Below are 19,474 nucleotides of genomic sequence, written 5' to 3'. Positions count from 1 at the left end.
CCATTAGAATTCCCAGTCCCTGCTCATTTTCTTCATTTCTGTCCACGTCTTGCCTCTCTTTCTTCCTATTCTTACCACTGTATCTTTCCAGTTTATCCTTGGCAGTCCCCTACCTCTTCTTCCCTCCACTCTCACACATAACATTTTATTTGGATCAATAATAATAATAATAATAATAATAATAATAATAATAATAATAATAATAATAATAATTCAATTCATATGTGTTCTTACCACATATCCACAATGTTTGTAAAGCAAATACTAATTGTTTATACATAACATAAATACCAGTAGTAGTCCTACTAATACCATATCAGTACTTGTATTTAATCAGTAAGAACAGAATCCTCATATCCTTTAACTCACTGTAAGAACTTCTGAAAAATTTGATCTAAAGTTATAAAAAGGGCAAAAAGAATACATCTGAATAGGAAAATACAAAATTCAGGTAATAAAATTTAAACTGTTTGAGATATTATTAAAAATGAAACCAATGTCCAAAGAAATTATTTTCTTTATTAAAATCAATAATAAGTAGACGTCCATATTCTATAGTAAATTCCTTTACCGATTTGAGTATAAATATAACTGGTTATTTAACAGATATTATTTAATACTGAATTACCAGATCTCAAATTTATTTCCACTACACAACAGAAATTATGTAGGCCTACAGTAATACAAAATCTAAAAACAAAAACCCTTCTGCATATGATGAAATATAAATACCAAGATCTAAAAGTCTGTTCTGAAACAATTTCTGCTCCTTTAAACTACTCATGCAATTAGGCTAAAGGGTCAATGGAAAGAACATTCTAAGTCATTTTTCTTAAATTTTTAGGGGAGTAAAGCTGGAGATCGCATGTAGTAGATTTATGGCATGTCAGGCATTCTGTCTACATACAGTGTTCAAAGGGACATTTTCCGGCCAATTCTCGCTCAAGTAAAAATTTGGAGGTAGCAAAATGGGCCCATATCAATGGCCTAAACATGCGTGCTTGTCTTGCTCTCCAATAGCAATCCATACCATCCTCTGTTTTTGGCTAATTTAAGCCTGAAATGTGTTTCAAATACAGTGAAATGAGAGAAAAGAAATTACATTGGAATTTCTTTCCATCAACAGCATGTGTTCAAACCTTACCTCTCCTGCTACCCTTCTACCTGTAGTCTTATGATAGATGTCATAGGGGAGTACAAATTTAATACAGTGCATCACTCGACACTCTTTCAAATCATCATAATATCCTCAATTATTTTAATTTTTAGTTTTTTTAAATAATAAAACAAAAAACTGTCTCAGAAATATCAATGTCATAAAGTAGGCTACATAGAGATGTAAACAATTTTTTTTCTTTCATAAAATTTGAAAAACCTAGGCTAAGAAGTCGACTGATAGATAATCATTTATGTTCAGTTTTAAGGATTGCAACTACTAATGTAATATTACCTGATATAGAGAAAGTTATCTAAAAATAAACGTCAAATATCTGCAGTGAGAAAAATGAACTCTTGTAATTTAAGAAAATGTGTTTTGACATGATAAGTATAGGCCTACATTGTAATTGCAACAAATAAGCAATGAAATAAAAGCTTAGAAAATAACTACAGTACTGTTATTGCAAGTTATCTTGAACCTTACATCCCCTAAGTCTGTCTTTCGAACTGCTCGGTACGGCATGTACTCATCAACGCAACGGCACGGCAAGGATGCCCCTCCCTCGGGCAACGTGACTCTTCAGAAAACGTTGGTTCTTTCACTTTACGGCTCTCTACTGTAAAAGAACTTGGTTCAATATGGACATCATCTCACGACACTCTGGTTTTGAGAGGAGAACATAGCTTCATAGCAGGTTTTAATTAACCTATAATGAGTAAGTATTTAAATATAATCGTGTGTACACTCCTCCTCTCTCATCTGGGCTGGGGATCGGCAATGGCGGAGTTACTACAGCTATTTCTATACATTATATAGGCCTACATGACTTACACCTACGGCTGATATGTATATATTCTTATATTTTACAGGCTTATTATTTGAATTTACATTAATTTACAATTATACACAATCCATATCCCTATCATTGCTGCCATCATCGTCATCGTCTTCATCGCTTGGTCTGAAATTAATTATTATTTCGTCAATGGCATCATCCATTTGGAATTATCTTCTTAAACGTACGTACTACTTCTGAACACGACAGAATCTTCGATTGTATCCCGAATGACATGTTGATCGAAGTCGTCCACTTCAACTTTACGCAAGTCCTAATTCTGGAATGAAATAGTATAGTAAGACAAATGGGAATCACTGCTATGATAGGTGATGATTGAGGATTAAATAAAAGTACATAATTATTTTCAGTAACAAACAATATTTCCTCTTTATATTATGTGAAACAATACATGGTTATTACAATCAAATATGATATGTGAATTTATAACTGTTTATAAAATTTGTCATAATAGGTATAACATTTATAAAGTTTCTTGTCGTAATATACAACACATGCATGTAATATAAAATTTTGAGAAAAAGGAAACACTCATACTTGTATACATATACAGACATACTGCATTTGTGAGACATACATTTTTACTTTCAAAGTACACTATATCATAAAATAATCATTTTCTAGATTATATCCCTGATCACGTTTAACAGATTGACAACAACTTTGATCAATTTCACTAAGCTGAAATCTAGCGACTGCAAAAGACACATTATAACCCTGATGGAATTGCATGGAGTAATAGCAAATACTTTACAATAATAATACCGGACAGCTGTATACTAGCAGCATTGGCGTGAGTGCGAAAAATCGCGGACCTGACATCTAGCGGAGCGGGATAGAATTACGTCCACGTATACAAATATTAACATGGCGGGATTAGGACTATTGTTTAAAACGTGAGTTACAAATGTGGAATTATATGTGAAACACTTAAGAAATGTTGAATAATATTTAATGTAAAATTATTATCTTATATCAAAGCTGCACATTATGAGAAATATTGCATATTACTTTCCGTAATTAATTGTTACATATTTTTTCTTTGATTTACCGAGACAAAATCAATCTGATATTAGGAATGAATTTACAGTAATGTTTTATATACGCATTGCTGACAACTGCAAAGATAAAATTGATAGTAATCTGATGCTTGTAATAATTAGTAAAGGCATGTGGACAATAAAACTTAATTTGATAAAACCTTAAAATGCAATACATTTTAACTTCTATTTATTTATTAGATCTAAATAAAAAAACTAATTTGTATTTTTCTATCAACACAAAGACGAAGGAATTAGGCCTACTAAAGAATGTTGTTGACTTACGTTTTATGAACTGTCGGAAATCGAAAGTACGATGTGGAGCAATTTGTAATGCTGCAATTGTCACAATTATAAACAGCACATATACACCCTGACCTTTTAACACTAGTACTAATTCATAAAACTATTAACAAATTAACTATTCCAGCAACAATATACATTGCAGTTGATTACAGCTTGTTTTGCGAGTATCTCCATCCCGGCAGGTAGGTAGCAGCACCATAGTCGTTCGCACGTAAAACTGCTAGCTGTCCGGTATTATTATAGTAAGGTATTTGGTAATAGCTTGCAGCAGTACGACTTCCATCTAGCGGTCATTAACAAAACATTCATTTTCGACCTAGTTGTTGTTCTTTTTCACATGTTGCCATTTTATAACATGATATATAATGTGATCAGGAATTATATAATATGTAGGGCTAGGATTTTGATGACTATAAATCATGAAAAAATGTCCTAAAAATTGATCTTACATAATAGGCTTAGTAGGAATATTAATATTTAGACTAGTAATTAAGTTAAATTCTAGTACCAACATTCAAGTTTATTTAATTTTACATAATTTATCTAAGTAGTACACTTTAATTAATTATTTTACCTGATGTAGCTCCATGTAGTCCACCACAAGGCCACTCTTATCCGGAACTAGCAGGTACAGAGGAGTCTATATTAAAGGGGTGGTTGGACTGATGCATTATGTGGGGGTGTACTATGTTAGAATAAAATATTTGTGTAGAAAAACGATTAAAATAATATACACAATAATGGGTATTAATTGAAAAAATATGTAGAGAAAATATCAACAGAAATAAATAATATTTTACATTAATAATGGGGATTTATGGCCAAAATTAAATGAAAATGCCCAAAAAATGACCAAATAAAACAAAAAATGCTCTTATGAGTTGTAATAGGTAAAAAAATGCAAAATAATGCCATAACAAATATGTTTTAAAACACTCAGTTTATCACATAACATATAAATACTAAAGCAGCTATGTTTCTGGCTTACTAGAAAAAAGATGCAATTTCATCAAAATCCTAGCCCCAGTAATATGTGTCTCAGATTTTATAAATTGGATTATAATGAATGTCTTAATTCATATACCGTATTCATAAAGGAGTCAGATTCTCAATTGTGCCAATATATGTCTAATCCATTATAGAAAATATCTAAGAATGTTTTCCCCACTTACTTTACTACCTTCACTTGCCTTGTTATATGTTATTAAAGTTGTATGTAATTCCATGCTTTCAATTAATCACTTTTGTATGAAACACTCACTGGAAATTAACTTTCCATTCTTCGAGAATTACTGGATCAACAAAGAGATACTTTTCGAAAGTACTGAAATTGTATTTCAAAAGGGTATATAAGTAAAACCTTTCATATATTATATCTGCTATACAGCAAAAATAACAAGTAACATTTCTTAATATTTTAGCGACATTTGCTATAGTTCAGGATCATAAGAGAACTGTTTTACGATACATACAAACATTATCAAATTTACATAAAAATGTCAATGTCAATTAATGCTTCTTTAGGAAAGAATCCGAAACTGGTGTAACACTCAATTAGATTAATAATAATAATCATACGTCTTTTAATTACACAAGGCTTCACTGTTGCAGTTTTGCTCAACTTTGAAAATAATATAGACGTAACATGCGAAAGCTTTATTTTTTTGTTATACATAGAGTTAATATTCCAAAAAGATTCTGATAATTTAGTGGTAACACCAAGAGTACAAGCAAGCCAAGCAAATCACACAAAATATATCAATGAAGGCAGGTGGAGTACATTGAATAAAGAAACTAGAGTTCCTCGATAATATAAAGAAATGTTCCAAATCGCTGACATTTCCAATGGAAAATATGAACTAGTCACTGAAATTTGGAACACATATCTGCTTACAAGTATGCACCTGTCACCGAATGGAGAAATTCTATGGATTTGCAAATCCCTTCTAATTTAAGTCTCATACCTAAACATATTAACTACCTCCAGATATATTTTCTGGAATGCAGTTACCTACAAGATCGATTTGCAATAACCAAACATACGTCATACCTACAGCTTGAAGAGATGTATACTAAATCGGTAATGCCAATGCGCATAATGAGGAATAACCCAACCAGTGTTAACTTTACTCGTATATGGAAGAACATTAGTGTGTCAATCTTATTCACGAGAATAAGATCTAATTGGTTTTCGGTGATACATGACATCATATCTACTCAATTCCGGCTCTTTAGAATTCATCTTTCGCAAGATGACAAGTGTCTTCACTGTGGTCAAACTAAAACACTTGTACATAGCGAATGCATCAAGAGTCCAACCAATGTGGTGTCAACTCAAACAATATCTGCAACCTATAGCGATCACAAGATACACTTGGTTTAAACCAGAAATTCTTATCCTGCCGGATTTCATTTTAGCCCATCGCTTTCGGCATTTCTCATGTGTGCGGATGCTTGCACACACGGTGAGTTTCGTATTGTGTTCTTCAGAGGATGTGTCCATAGACACATATAAAAGTTACATGCAACTAGAAAAAGAAAAACTGTTGAACAGAGGCAAAACCTATATAAATTATAAACAATTTCTAAAATGTATATAATAACTTTTGTATCCATTTTGTGTATCGCCTTTCTGTATGTAATGTAAACTTGTAATATAAAAGAAGAAACAGAAACAGAAGAAGATTTTTGTTTGTAATAATAAAGAAGGCCATGTGCAAAGAAGGGCACGAAGAGGGCCATGCTGAAACACTCATTATCTTCAGCACGTTTATACTGTCATTTCAACAGAATGGAATAACAATTATAATTTTCTTTAATATTAAAAAAAAAAAATTACGTCATTTCATGTCGGGAGATCATTCTTGACATTTAACTAATTCTGAGAGTGACAGGTGAGAAGAGAAATTTCATAGTAGACAACCTGGAGAGATCGTAGATTGTTTACTGCCATAATAATTACGTGAAAGGCAAAGAAAGTTAACAAAAAAAGTTGCATTGCAATGCCGAAAAATATAAGGGATGCGATACAGATAGCTGTGATGTAGATAACTTAGAGAAAAAGGAAAGTAGACATGATATGGGACATGGGCCGTATTCTCAGTAGCAGGAGGCATCATGTGCCGTTACTGCGGAAAAAGGGGGCATGTAATTAAGGATTGTTATTCCCAAAAATCTTCCTATCCTAATGAGAATAATAGCCAAGCTAGGCGCACTCGGTCTGGCCCAAAGAAACCAGAGAATGCAAACTGAGGCAAAAGCAGGATGGAAACGACAAGTCTAACGTAGAGTTGTTGTGCCCAAGGATTATGATAAGAATCATAACTTTGTTATGATCATAAGCAATTATTTTCACTTTATTTCAAAGTAATGAAATCGTACTTATTAAAACATTCAGTTTAATCATCGAAGACATGCTTTGACATACGACAGAGATCGCTTCCTGTTGTAACAGATTACCGTACAGTTTATCGACGTCAACAGAAGCAGAGTCCAGTCCTTGAACAAGACAGGAAATGCGTACTGTCTTCCTCAGACGAGTTTAGCGCTGGGACCTGAGGTATTCTTGCCATCGGTGCGCGGGTAGATTCTATTGTTGCTACAGCCAAGCCGAGCCGAGCGGAGTGGGAAGTATTAATCGTCCAAAAATATGCAGTCTTCAGTTTGTAGTAGTGTGTGAATATTTCATATACATATTGTTTACCTAGGCCTATATGGTTTTGTTATTAATATATTAAATATATTGTTGCAATTTTTGCTCAAACATCTCCCTGATGTTAGCTATGTTAATATTATATGAATTATTCATATTAAATATTTCACCGTTACAAGTCATTTTTAAGGAAACATGCTGTGGAAAAGTTTTTGGTTTTATTCTATTGGAATTTTAGAATATGTGTGATTGGTATCGTGAAAAACAGATTCCTATAATGTCATGCGAAAATCATTTGTTGGTGATATCTTAAAATACAAATCAAGTAGTTTTACTTCTCAAGTGAGTTCAGCAGTACAGTATATTTAAATTGATTACTTTACAAATTTAATTCAATTCTATTAATCACTAAATTTTATAGTATGATTCTTCTTTTCATTTATATTATTGTAGTTTTATTATGATTTTCTTTTTATTTATTTTATTGTATTTGTATTTCTGGTGGTGTGATGGCCTTAACTTCACCAGAATAAATAAATAATAAATAAATAAATAAAATTTTCTACAATACCTTCCTTCTCTGAACACATAGGTACGTATGGTTGTATCTCTATCTCGCCAAAAATACGTTAGAAAACTAATAGGCATAATGCTCTCGTAAATTGGGCGAATGTTTTCAGTATGATTATACTTCCTTCTAGACTGGCCCTGTCACTGTTCCCTCCCACTCCAGTACCGGGCTAGACTAGTCAGAACCGCATTCCTCTCAGCACTAAACTCCTCAGAGGATGACAGTACGCTTGCAGTTTAGCATGAAGTCAGTCTTTCGCAACAGCTGACATATACATAGATTTATGCAGGAATATTTAACAAATTGCGTCTCTCGCGAGACTTCTAATTGGATATTAGTTTGAAGTCTGAATTTCTATTGGTTAAATCAAAAACAGAGATTCAATCGTGAGAGTTCCTTAAATCGGTATTGTTCCAAGTGACAACAGGAAATGCCGATTTGAAATAATTGTTAAGAATCAGAAGCGTGGTGTTTAGTGAATGCAATACCGTCTTGTTAGGAGATTCGCGGGCAAAATAGCGTCACTGTTACGTCACAAAGGACGCGGTCATTTGGAACACATTTCTGCTTACAAGTATGCACCAGTCACGTCATTTCATGTCGGGAGATCATTCTCGACATTTAAACTAATTCCGACAGTGACAGGTAAGAAGAGAAATTTCATAGTACACAACCTGGAGAGATCGTAGATTATTTACTGCCATAATAATTACGTGAAAGGCAAAGAAACTTAAAAAAAAAAAATAATGGACATGAAACGCCCAAATCGCGGTCATTAGTCATCAGTCTTTGGTCAAGACAGCGGTCATGTAGTAGAGGTCGTAACTTCCCGACATCCAGGAAGAAGTTCAGAAAAATGGCATCAGCTTTGAATTGCACCAGGGTTCGCCCTACAATCAACTGTAAGTAAGATCATCAGTTGAATTCTTGTACTTTACATTTAACTAGTTCATTCTGATACCTTAAAATTAACAGCAATTTTGATACTTCTTAAATTCTTCAATCTCAATAATCTATCTGTGATAAATTGATATCTTGTTAATAAACTTAGTAATAGTGAATATCTACACTTGTGATTATTTCGAAAGCCTGAGATCACATTCTAAATAGGAATCCCTCCTATCCATAAGCAAGTACAGTTTATAAATTATCAGAGAGTTAGGAAGTACAACGCAGTGTGTAATTCGTTGTGTTGTCTTGATAGTAGGATGTAACTTGCGATGTTTCAAGCATAAGCCATCCGCCCTTGTCGTGGCAAGTGGAACGACAAAATACTGGTGTCAGATATGGGGGACAATAGAGTGTTTTCGTTGTAGAAAGAGGGATATATTGCGAGAGACTGTCATTCAAAAGGGAATTATAGAACAATGCAGGGAAATGGTTCTCTCTCAATGACCCCCCAGTGGAGAGGCAGTAGATAAGTCAATCTCTCCAATAATATCTGGAATCAGCTCGTGCACAGAAGCTCTCATGGTAGAACCGAGTGTACATGGGAAGATATTGAAGTGGTTGATTGACACAGAGGCAATGGTATCTATTGTTATGCCCCAGGGCTAAAGAGCGCCCTGTAGCATGATTTCCTGTGGAGTATTAAATTTGAAACAGGAACAGTGTCAGCGGAATACACGGTTAAGACGCAAAGCAATCCCAGCTTGCGAAGTAAATAGATGCTTAGCCAGAGTTATAGAGTTCCTTAAATCGGTATTGTTCCAAGTGACAACAGGAAATGCTGATCTGAAATAATGGTTAAGAATCAGAAGCGTGGTGTTTAGTGAATGCAATACCGTCTTTTTAGAAGATTCGCGGGCAAAATAGCGTCACTCTGTTACGTCACAAAGGACGCGGTTCGAGAACTTATAAATGGATATGAAACGTCCAAATCGTGGTCATTAGTCATTAGTCGGCGGTTATTAGTCATCAGTCTTTGGTCAAGATAGCGGTCATGTGGTAGCGGATGTAACTTCCGGACGTCCACGGAGAAGGCAAGAGAAAAATGGCATCATCTTTGAATTGCACCAGGGTTCGCCTTACAATGAACTGTAAGATCATCAGTTCAATTCTTGTACTTTACATTTAACTAGTTCATTTTGATACTTTAGAATTAACAGGAATTTTGATACTTCTTAAATCGTTCAATTTCAATATTCAATATTCTATCTGTGATAAATTGATATCTTGTTAATAAACTTAGTAATAGTGAATATCTACACTTGTGATTATTTCGAAAGTCTGAGGTCACATTCTAAATAGGAATCCCTCCTATCCATAAGCAAGTATATTTATCAGATCACTGATGTAAATGCTGCCACTAATTCATTGTCTCAAGTTATAAATAATGCTATATATCTGTCCGTCCCAGTCACATTTGTTAAAAAGTCACACTATCCTAAATGGTTTTCAAACAATTTACGTCAACTCATAAAGCAAAAAAACAAAGCGCATCGGAAATTTAAAAAATACAAAACCGATCATCATTATCAAATTTTTTCTAATCTTAGAAAACAAGTCAAAGCTATGATTAAATTGGACAAATTTAAATGGTTACAATCGATTGATGATAATTTAAAGAATGAACCAAATAAATTTTGGAAATACGTTGCGTCTTTTCGTAAAACTAATAATTATCCTACTGAATTATTAATAAGTGGGGTTCACATCACGGATTAAATTGAAATTGTTAATGCATTTGCTAGTCAATTTAAATCTGTTCAACAAAATTATAACTCTAATTTCATTACTTACGTTTCTAATATTACTGACTGTTTGCCCCTAACTAAAATAACAATTGCTGATGTAATTAAAGCCATTAAAAAGATGAAGCCTAATAAATCTAAAGGTACTGATAACATTCCTAATTTTATAATTAAGGGTTGCTCTGATATTCTCATACCTGTTTTAACTTATTTATTCAATCTTAGTTTAAAAACAGGAATTTATCCTTCACTATGGAAAGAAGCATCTATTATTCCTGTCTATAAAAATGGTAATAAAAACAATGTTACTAATTATAGACCTATTTCTATCCTGAACAATTTTTCTAAAATTTTTGAAAAAATTATACACAAACACATTTCATTTTATGTCAAAAATAAGATCAATTCAGCCCAACACGGTTTTACTAAAGGGAAATCTACAATTACTAATTTAGTTTCCTATCTCAATCTCATTATGCCTGTTGTCGAAATTCAAGGTCAAATTGACTCAATTTATTTTGATTTTAGCAAAGCATTTGATGTTGTTCCTCACAAAATTTTATTAAACAAATTAAGTAATTTTGGTCTCTCCATGAACTACGTGAATTGGTTTGAAAACTAATTAACAGATAGACAATCTTGTGTTAGACTAGGTAATTCTCTCTCGGATCCATTTAATAGTTTATGTGGAGTACCTCAAAGGTCTACTTTGGGGCCTCTCTTATTTTTATTATTTATAAATGACATAAATAAAAGAATAAGTTCTAGCTTTCTTTTATTTGCGGATGATCTCAAAATCTTTCTCAAAATTAGTAGTTTGGCTGATTGTCAAATTCTTCAAAAGGATATCAATTCAATTGCACTTTGGACTGTTGAAAACGGAATGAAAATTAATCACTCCAAAACTTTTGCTATTTCTTTCACACGTAAAACAACCTCCCAAAAATTTAATTATACTCTTAATAATGTCATAATTACTAGGAAAGATACTATTAGAGATCTTGGTGTCTTACTTGATTCTAAATTATATTTCCATGATCATGTGCAATATATTTATACCCATTCATTAAGAATGCTTGGTCTAATTAGATCTATAACTTATTCTTTTTCTACTCCTATGTGTTTGTTAATTTTATACTATACATTGGTCAGATCCAAGCTTGAATATGCATCTGTTGTATGGAATTCTATTACTTCCACTGACTCGGCTAAGATTGAGAATATTCAAAGAAAATTTATTTCCCTTTGTTCTTATAGATTTTTACCTAATTCTGATGATTATAAATATGAGATTAACTGCAAATATTTTAATTGCTGTAGTTTATTTGCCAGACGTCAAGATCTTGATTACTTATTTTTTTGTAAAGTTCTTAAGGGTGCTATTGATTGTGAATCTTTCCTAAGCAATATCAGTCTTCGTATTCCTTCTAAGGGTTTAAGATATCATAAAATGTTTTACAATAGAAATTCTAAATCTCTCTCGGTCTGCAGATGTACAAAATATGCTAATTTGCATGGATCAAGCTTGGATCCATTTAATGTGTAGTATATATTTTGAAGTTTTATATCAGTTTTCATTTATATCTTTTGTTTAAATATGTATTTTAATATTATTCTCGCTCATTATGCTATGTAGTTTAGTCATCCATTTTATCCCGTCCATTCATTGTCATTAATATCGTTGTATTATAATCTTGTATATCTTTGTAATATTATTTTATATGATTCCATTCTTCATTTATGATTCCATTATTTCATTTGTAATTATCATTTTAATTAATTGCCATTAATTTAATTATTTCTTTGTACTTTTATTGTAAATTATTGCTAATGTTTTGTTACATTGTTTATGCTGAACTGTAATTGGCCTCTGGCTGTTGTACAGCACATTAAATATAAGTAAATAAAAAATAAAAAAAAAAAAATTATTCCAATGTAATACATTTTGAAGTAACATTGAGTGGTTTGTTGTTCAGTGTATTTAATTTAAGCCAGACATTATTACCGACATTAAATTCATCAGAATGTAACATTATTATTATTATTATTATTATTATTATTATTATTATTATTATTATTAGGATTCCAATTTAATAATTCTGAAGTAACATTTATTGGATCGATTACTGAATTTACTTTAAGCCATACATTATCACCGAAAGTACGATTTGGAGCAGTTCATAATACAGTAAATATAGCAGTTAAAAATCGCACGTGCTCAATGCTGATGTATTTGTCATGCTTTGTGATTACATATGCATAATCGCTATCTGCTATGTGATGCAAGCCTTCATTGACATCCTGTGATTGTTCGACGACCACCTACAATGTCTCATATTACACAAATACTGTATTCATTGCATGCACATAATCACTATCTACTATGTTCTGCAAATATTATGCTAGCTTGCTACACTACATCCGACAATTGTTCGAATTGTCTGAGTAATAGTGTAATGCGAGAAATATTGTGGTGTAGAGTAATTGACACGGAACAAGTTTAGACCCTGGTTGGGATAAGAAGATGCATACGGTACAAATCTAGCGGAAGAATGATTATTTAAAAAATACCATACTCTGACTTAAACTGAAATGCGATGTGTGTTTGCGAGGCATGCAATAACAAGACATGTATGCGGTCTGCCCCACGCTAGGATATAAGGAAGCTCACAATGAATGCAACCTTATTCATAATAATGAATTATCAACAACATTGCAATGCCTATCATGTCGAAAGATGTGATAGCTGTCTGCATATAGTAACCTGTCTCAACCCTGATCCATGGGAACCGGCGGTATCAGTATACGAGTGCGCTGAGACGTGTGATGTATACCAAGCAGCACTTCATCGCGAAAACGTAAGCACATTTAACTATATATTTTTATTTCATATTTACTATATTCATTTTTTATGTTTTTTATTGCAATAGCAGCCATTGGATTAATATTTATTTTATTTTAATTTAGATGATGTGGCAGCCAACGCTTCAGCATGAAAATGTGCGGCAACCAATGCTTCAGCATGAAAATGTAAGCACATTTAATTATTTCATATTTACTATATTCATTTTTTATGTTTTTTATTGCAATAGCAGCCATTGGATTAATATTTCTTTTATTTTAATTTAGATGATGTGGCAACCAACGCTTCAGCATGAAAATGTGCGGCAACCAACGCTTCAGCATGAAAACGTAAGCACATTTAATTATTTCATATTTACTATATTCATTTTTTATGTCTTTTATTGCAATAGCAGCCATTGGATTAATATTTCTTTTATTTTAATTTAGATGATGTGGCAACCAACGCTTAAGCATGAAAATGTGCGGCAACCAATGCTTCAGCATGAAAATGTAAGCACATTTAATTATTTCATATTTACTATATTCATTTTTTATGTTTTTTATTGTAATAGCAGCCATTGGATTAATATTCCTTTTATTTTAATTTAGATGATGTGGCAACCAACACTTCAGCATGAAAATGTGCGGCAACCAACGCTTCAGCATGAAAATGTAAGCACATTTAACTATATATTTTTATTTCATATTTACTATATTTATTTTTTATGTTTTTTTCGAATGGTATATTTTACACACGTTTTTTTTTTTATTTTATGTCTTGAACTTACGTAATTCATTTTTAAACAGAAATTCATGTGCATTAATAGTGTAATAGAAGCCATAATATTTCTTTTATTTCAATTTAGATGATGCGGCAATAATGTCAACCAACACTTCAGCATGAAAATGTAAGCACATTTCATTATTTCATATTTACTATATTCATTTTTTATGTTTTTTATTGTAATAGCAGCCATTGGATTAATATTTCTTTTATTTTAATTTAGATGATGCGGCAACCAACGCTTCAGCATGCAAACATAAGCACATTTAACTATATATTTTTATTTCATATTTACTATATGTATTTTTTATGTTTTTTATTGTAATAGCAGCCATTGGATTAATATTTATTTTATTTTAATTTAGATGATGCGGCAACCAACGCTTCAGCATGAAAACGTAAGCACATTTAACTATATATTTTTATTTCATATTTAATATATTTATTTTTTATGTTTTTTTCGAATGGTATATTTTACACATGTTTTTTTTTTATTTTATATCTTGAACTTACGTAATTCATTTTTAAACAGAAATTCATGTGCATTAATAGTGTAACAGAAGCCATAATATTTCTTTTATTTCAATTTAGATGATGCAGCAAAAATGTCAACCAACATTTCAGCATTAAAAAATGTACACATTTAACTATTATTCATTTATATTATATATGTACTTTTGTTTTATTTCATATTTACTATATATTGTTGTCAGATATGGGGCACAATAGACTGTTTTCGTTGTAGAAAGAGGGACATATTGCGAGAGACTGTCATTCAAAAGGGAATTATAGAACAAAGCAGGGAAACGGTTCTGCCTCGATGACCGCCCCAGTGGAGAAGCAGTAGATAAGTCAATCTCTCCAATAATATCTGGAATCAGCTCGTGCACAGAAGCTCTCATGGTAGAAACAAGTGTACATGGGAAGATATTGAAGTGGTTGATTGACACAGAGGCAACGGTATCTATTGTTATGCCCTAGGGCTAAAGAGCGCCCTGTAGCATGATTTCCTGTGGAATATTAAATTTGAAACAGGAACAGTGTCAGCAGAATACACGGTTAAGACGCTCAATGCAACCCCAGCTTGCGAAGTAAATAGATGCTTAGCCAGAGTTATAGAGTTCCTTAAATCGGTATTGTTCCAAGTGACAACAGGAAATGCTGATCTGAAATAATGGTTAAGAACCAGAAGCGTGGTGTTTAGTGAATGCAATACCGTCTTTTTAGAAGATTCGCGGGCAAAATAGTGTCACTCTGTTACGTTGCAAAGGACGTGGTTCGAGAACTTATAAATGGACATGAAACGTCCAAATCGCGGTCACTAGTCATTAGTCGGCGGTTATTAGTCATCAGTCTTTGGTCAAGACAGAGGTCATGTGGTAGCGGACGTAACTTCCCGACGTCCACGAAGAAGGCAAGAAAAATGGCATCATCTTTGAATTGCACCCGGGTTCGCCCTACAATCAACTCATCAGTCTACGATAATAGTATTCTTACGCCACAGATCATTGCTGGACTAATCGCATTGGTCCATTAGAACAAAGCACGCATTTTAATTGGTTAAATTATATCACGCATTGTTCGAACTCTTTTCTTACGCGAGTCTCAACAAAGCGACTTATGGCTATATTGCATTGAATCAAATTAAATGTAAGAGATGTTTGATTAAGACGACATCTGTAAGCACGTGAAATCAAAACGGGTTTTAAGCCCATCTCACCTGGTGGATGGCATGGTCGGTACCCCGGGCGGGAAATGGATAACAAAACATAAAAAGTGTCGGAAGATGAGATGCCACTGAGCGAGTTAAGAGACAGAGTAGGGAGGGATGAAGACTTTGAGTCCGAGGACGAAATCCCTCTTGCCTCGTGGAAAGCGAGATTACGTGATCCTCCCCAGGCACAGAGTTCTACTGAACCAGACCACGAGTTCGACCCAAACTCAGTTAATGCTCCCAGTGTGAGTAATGAAACAGTCGAATAGAGAGACCAACCAACTTCACCTCGCTATGGATTGCGAAATAGAAACATTTATTAACCTGTCTAATAGCAGATTGTGTGATTGTTGTCGTAAGGAAGTGATCTAATGAAATATGGGGACGAGATTTACACTCTCTGTTCCCCACATGTTATGATGTTTTCAGCTACTCAGCCGCACTGTCTAGCCAGAGAAAACTGAGGAAGCCTGTGTCATCGGATCTGAGCGACATTCGACGTGATATCGCTCATTCCAGGAAAAACTCTAAGTATATTGTATAATGTTAAGTGGAGCATGAAGCTCGCCTGAAGATGCCCAACCTCAAAATGGCACTTGTAAAATTTATTTCTACTTTTGTAACTTGAAATAACTGTATCATAAATAATTCTGTTGCTCGAGTTAAGTGCTATGTAACATGTATATAGATTTTGAAGCATTTTGAACAATGAGATAAGATATGTTCTTAAGCTTAGGGTTAATTTGACACAGAGATATAACAGCATTTAATATAGTTTTGAAGGTTACTCTGCCTAACACATATATGTAAATATTGAAATTTAAACGTATCTCAAGCAATGATTTAAAAGGAAAGCATAGTTGATGTGAAAATTGAAGTTAGAGATGTCATAACTGAAACTCTTTCGTGAGTGCGTAAACGATCATCTTAAATTCGATTATACGCACTTTTCAAAACATACAGAGGTGAGCCTGCCTGGAGAGAAATAAAGAAATAGGTTGCAGCCGCCAAATTACTCTTCAAGGAACGACCACTCATATAAATTGAGGGAAAGAAGACAGAGGACGGACACTGGAAAGTTTTCTTTTCTCAATCGTACTATCAGGGACTGGAATGCTTTACCTGCAGACTTACTAAAGGCTTTACCAACAACCAAAAATGTATTTAAAAATAGGCTTAAGGACTTTACTAATAGACGGTAATTATACACAGTATTTAAAGGGTGTAAACGATATTTTGTTATTGAAGTGTTGTATCAGTGAAGAATTATGTTGTGTCAGTGAAGTGTGTTGTGTAAGTGAAACGTGTTCCTGTCAGTGAAGCTTTATAGTTTATAGTGGCAGTGCAAAGTATTTGAACAGTGAAATGTTTTTGAAGTGTTAGTGAAATCAGGACAGAATCAGTGAAATGTGTCGTAGTTCCAGTGCAGTGAGCGAGTTGACAGCGAAATGAGTGTAATGTTGAAAGGTACTTGTGCAGCTATGAACATATCATACTCGTGGGTTTTAGTTCGATCTTAGGTTTAAGATACAAATTAGATTTATTTTAAATGTTATTTTAAGTGATCGTGCTTCATTTAATTTAGGATATTCCCTGTTATTATTATTATTATTATTATTATTATTATAATAAATTATTGTTAGTATTAATTATTAGTATTATTATTAATTGTATTTTAATTAATAAGTTTATTATTGTCATTATTGAGTGTAATTAGTTACCACTGCCACCGGGTATATACCCATTGCAGTGTGAATAAATACATACATAATACAGTACTTGAAAAAATGTGTACTGGATGCAAAAAATTATGTTACATATTTAATCATTGTGTTACTTGAACTTATGTAGTGTATATGCTCTAGGCTTCGAGAATGCAAGACGTAGCATAAATCGCAGCGTAAGCAATGAGAGCCACGATGGACAGGTGACGTCACGTCCCAGCTGGAACGCTATCAGCGCTCAACACGGAACCCAACCACATGTGTCAGCAGAACAGCAAAAGAGCACGGAAGTGCAAGCACACGAGGGATCCTCGCCTGCTCGCGAAAAGTACTGATGTTGATGTGGTTCGTTTCTTTTAGATGTTCCCGAAATGACCCACACTTCGCGGTGCCCGGTGGTCCCGCTCTGCGGGTCGCCCTACGAGGCGTCGCGGAGGCTGGGGGAGCCCCAACGACGATTACTGCGGTGTTCTGGGTGCGGAACCTGGTATGAAGTCCCAAGCGGCAACCCGGACGTACGGTATGTCCCTGCGAGTGGGAGGAACTGCGGCACCAGAGACAAGCGCAAGTTCTCTGCCAAGTGCTCTCCCTCCTCGTGGGGCTTATCAGGGAACTATGAGGAAAAAGAAAACAACGCATCTCCGTACGAAAAGGCATCCAACACAGAGTTAAGACTTGAATGCTTTTAAGACAAACATTTAGCTTAAGAACGGAGTGAATTACAGTAAAACATGTGTGTGTGTGTGTATGCAGTATGTGTGAGGAGAAAAAAGTGTATATCGGGGCCCCGACAGAACCAAAAGTGAATGAGTGAGAGAGAGAGAAATATTATGTTAACTCAATAATACCCAAAATTGTGAAATCTTACTGTAAAAGGGGAAAGTATAGTTCCCAAAATGTACTGTTGTATCAAGGGCTGATAACTGTTATAGCTGACGCCATGTAACGAACCGAAATGAACCGAACCAACACGAAATTATAGATTGTCTCAAAATTTAACATGGAAAATTCAAAACCAATTAGAATGCATAAACTAAGTTCTTTTTTTTTTTAAGGAGGATATTATTAGTGATTCCGCTTTGCCTTGTAATTTAGTGATCACCAGATTCATGGTATAAATGGTGTGCATTTGAAGGCCAATGGCGAGGAGTAAATACCCCGTAAGCCTGCCTGAGCAAAGAGAGAGTCCCTGACATGAGATAACTCTCTGTAAACTTTCTCTGTTGCTTGTGTGCGTGTATGTGTTACAGAATCTAACCCACGATCACTAGGCCTTACAACAAGTTCAATGAAAAAGCACGTGCCATTGAGGCATCGTCTTTTTGAAAAGAAGGGGGCATTGTTATGCTCCAGGGCCCTGTAGCATGATTTCCTGTGGAGTATTAAATTTTAAACAGGAACAGTGCCAGCGGAATACACGATCTTAAGATGCTTAGCCAGTGTTATAGAGTCTTGTCAGGCAGCACGAACACGAACATACGAACTGCAGGAAGTTAAGATCAGGGAACATTGCAGCATGAACACGAACTGCAGGAAGTTAAGATCATGGAACATTTCAGCACGAACACGAACATACGAACTGCAGGAAGTTAAGATCAGGGAACATTGCAGCACGAACACGAACTGCAGGAAGTTAAGATCATGGAACATTGCAGCACGAACACGAACTGCAGGAAGTTAAGATCATGGAACATTTCAGCACGAACACGAACATACGAACTGCAGGAAGTTAAGATCAGGGAACATTGCAGCACGAACACGAACTGCAGGAAGTTAAGATCATGGAACATTTCAGCACGAACACGAACATACGAACTTCAGAAAGTTAAGAGCAGGGAACATTGCAGCATCACACGAATATACGAACTGTCTTATATTACACAAATACTGTATTGATTGCATGCACATAATCGTTATCTACTATGTTCTGCAAATATTATGCAAGCTTGCTACACTACATCCGACAATTGTTCGAATTGTCTAGTAATAGTGTAATGGGAGAATTACTGTGGTGTAGAATAATTGACATTGAACAAGTTTAGACCCTAGTTGGGATAAGAAGATGCATACGGTACAAATCTAGCGGAAGAGTGATTAGTTAAAAAATGCCATACTCTGACTTAAACTGAAA

At 34.0% G+C, this 19,474-nt stretch overlaps 1 protein-coding gene across 2 annotated transcripts in view; it reads right to left on the bottom strand.

Moving 5' to 3' along the window:
- Window positions 1–509: 509 nt before the first annotated feature.
- LOC138709568 (zinc finger protein OZF-like) overlaps window positions 510–19,474 on the bottom strand; it is a 72,439-nt gene continuing 53,474 nt past the window's right edge. Inside the window, exon 7 of one of the 2 annotated variants that reach the window (XM_069840431.1) lies at window positions 510–2,274. In XM_069840431.1, the coding sequence (XP_069696532.1) occupies window positions 2,269–2,274 (6 nt within the window). In that variant the 3' untranslated portion in view covers window positions 510–2,268. Of the gene's footprint in view, window positions 2,275–2,356; window positions 17,957–19,474 lie in introns of those variants that run through there. The other variant, XM_069840430.1, reaches the window with a different exon arrangement.

This window comes from Periplaneta americana, chromosome 11, assembly GCF_040183065.1.
Source record: "Periplaneta americana isolate PAMFEO1 chromosome 11, P.americana_PAMFEO1_priV1, whole genome shotgun sequence".
Lineage (NCBI taxonomy): Eukaryota > Metazoa > Arthropoda > Insecta > Blattodea > Blattidae > Periplaneta > Periplaneta americana.
This window is presented reverse-complemented; position numbering and strand designations above follow the sequence as displayed.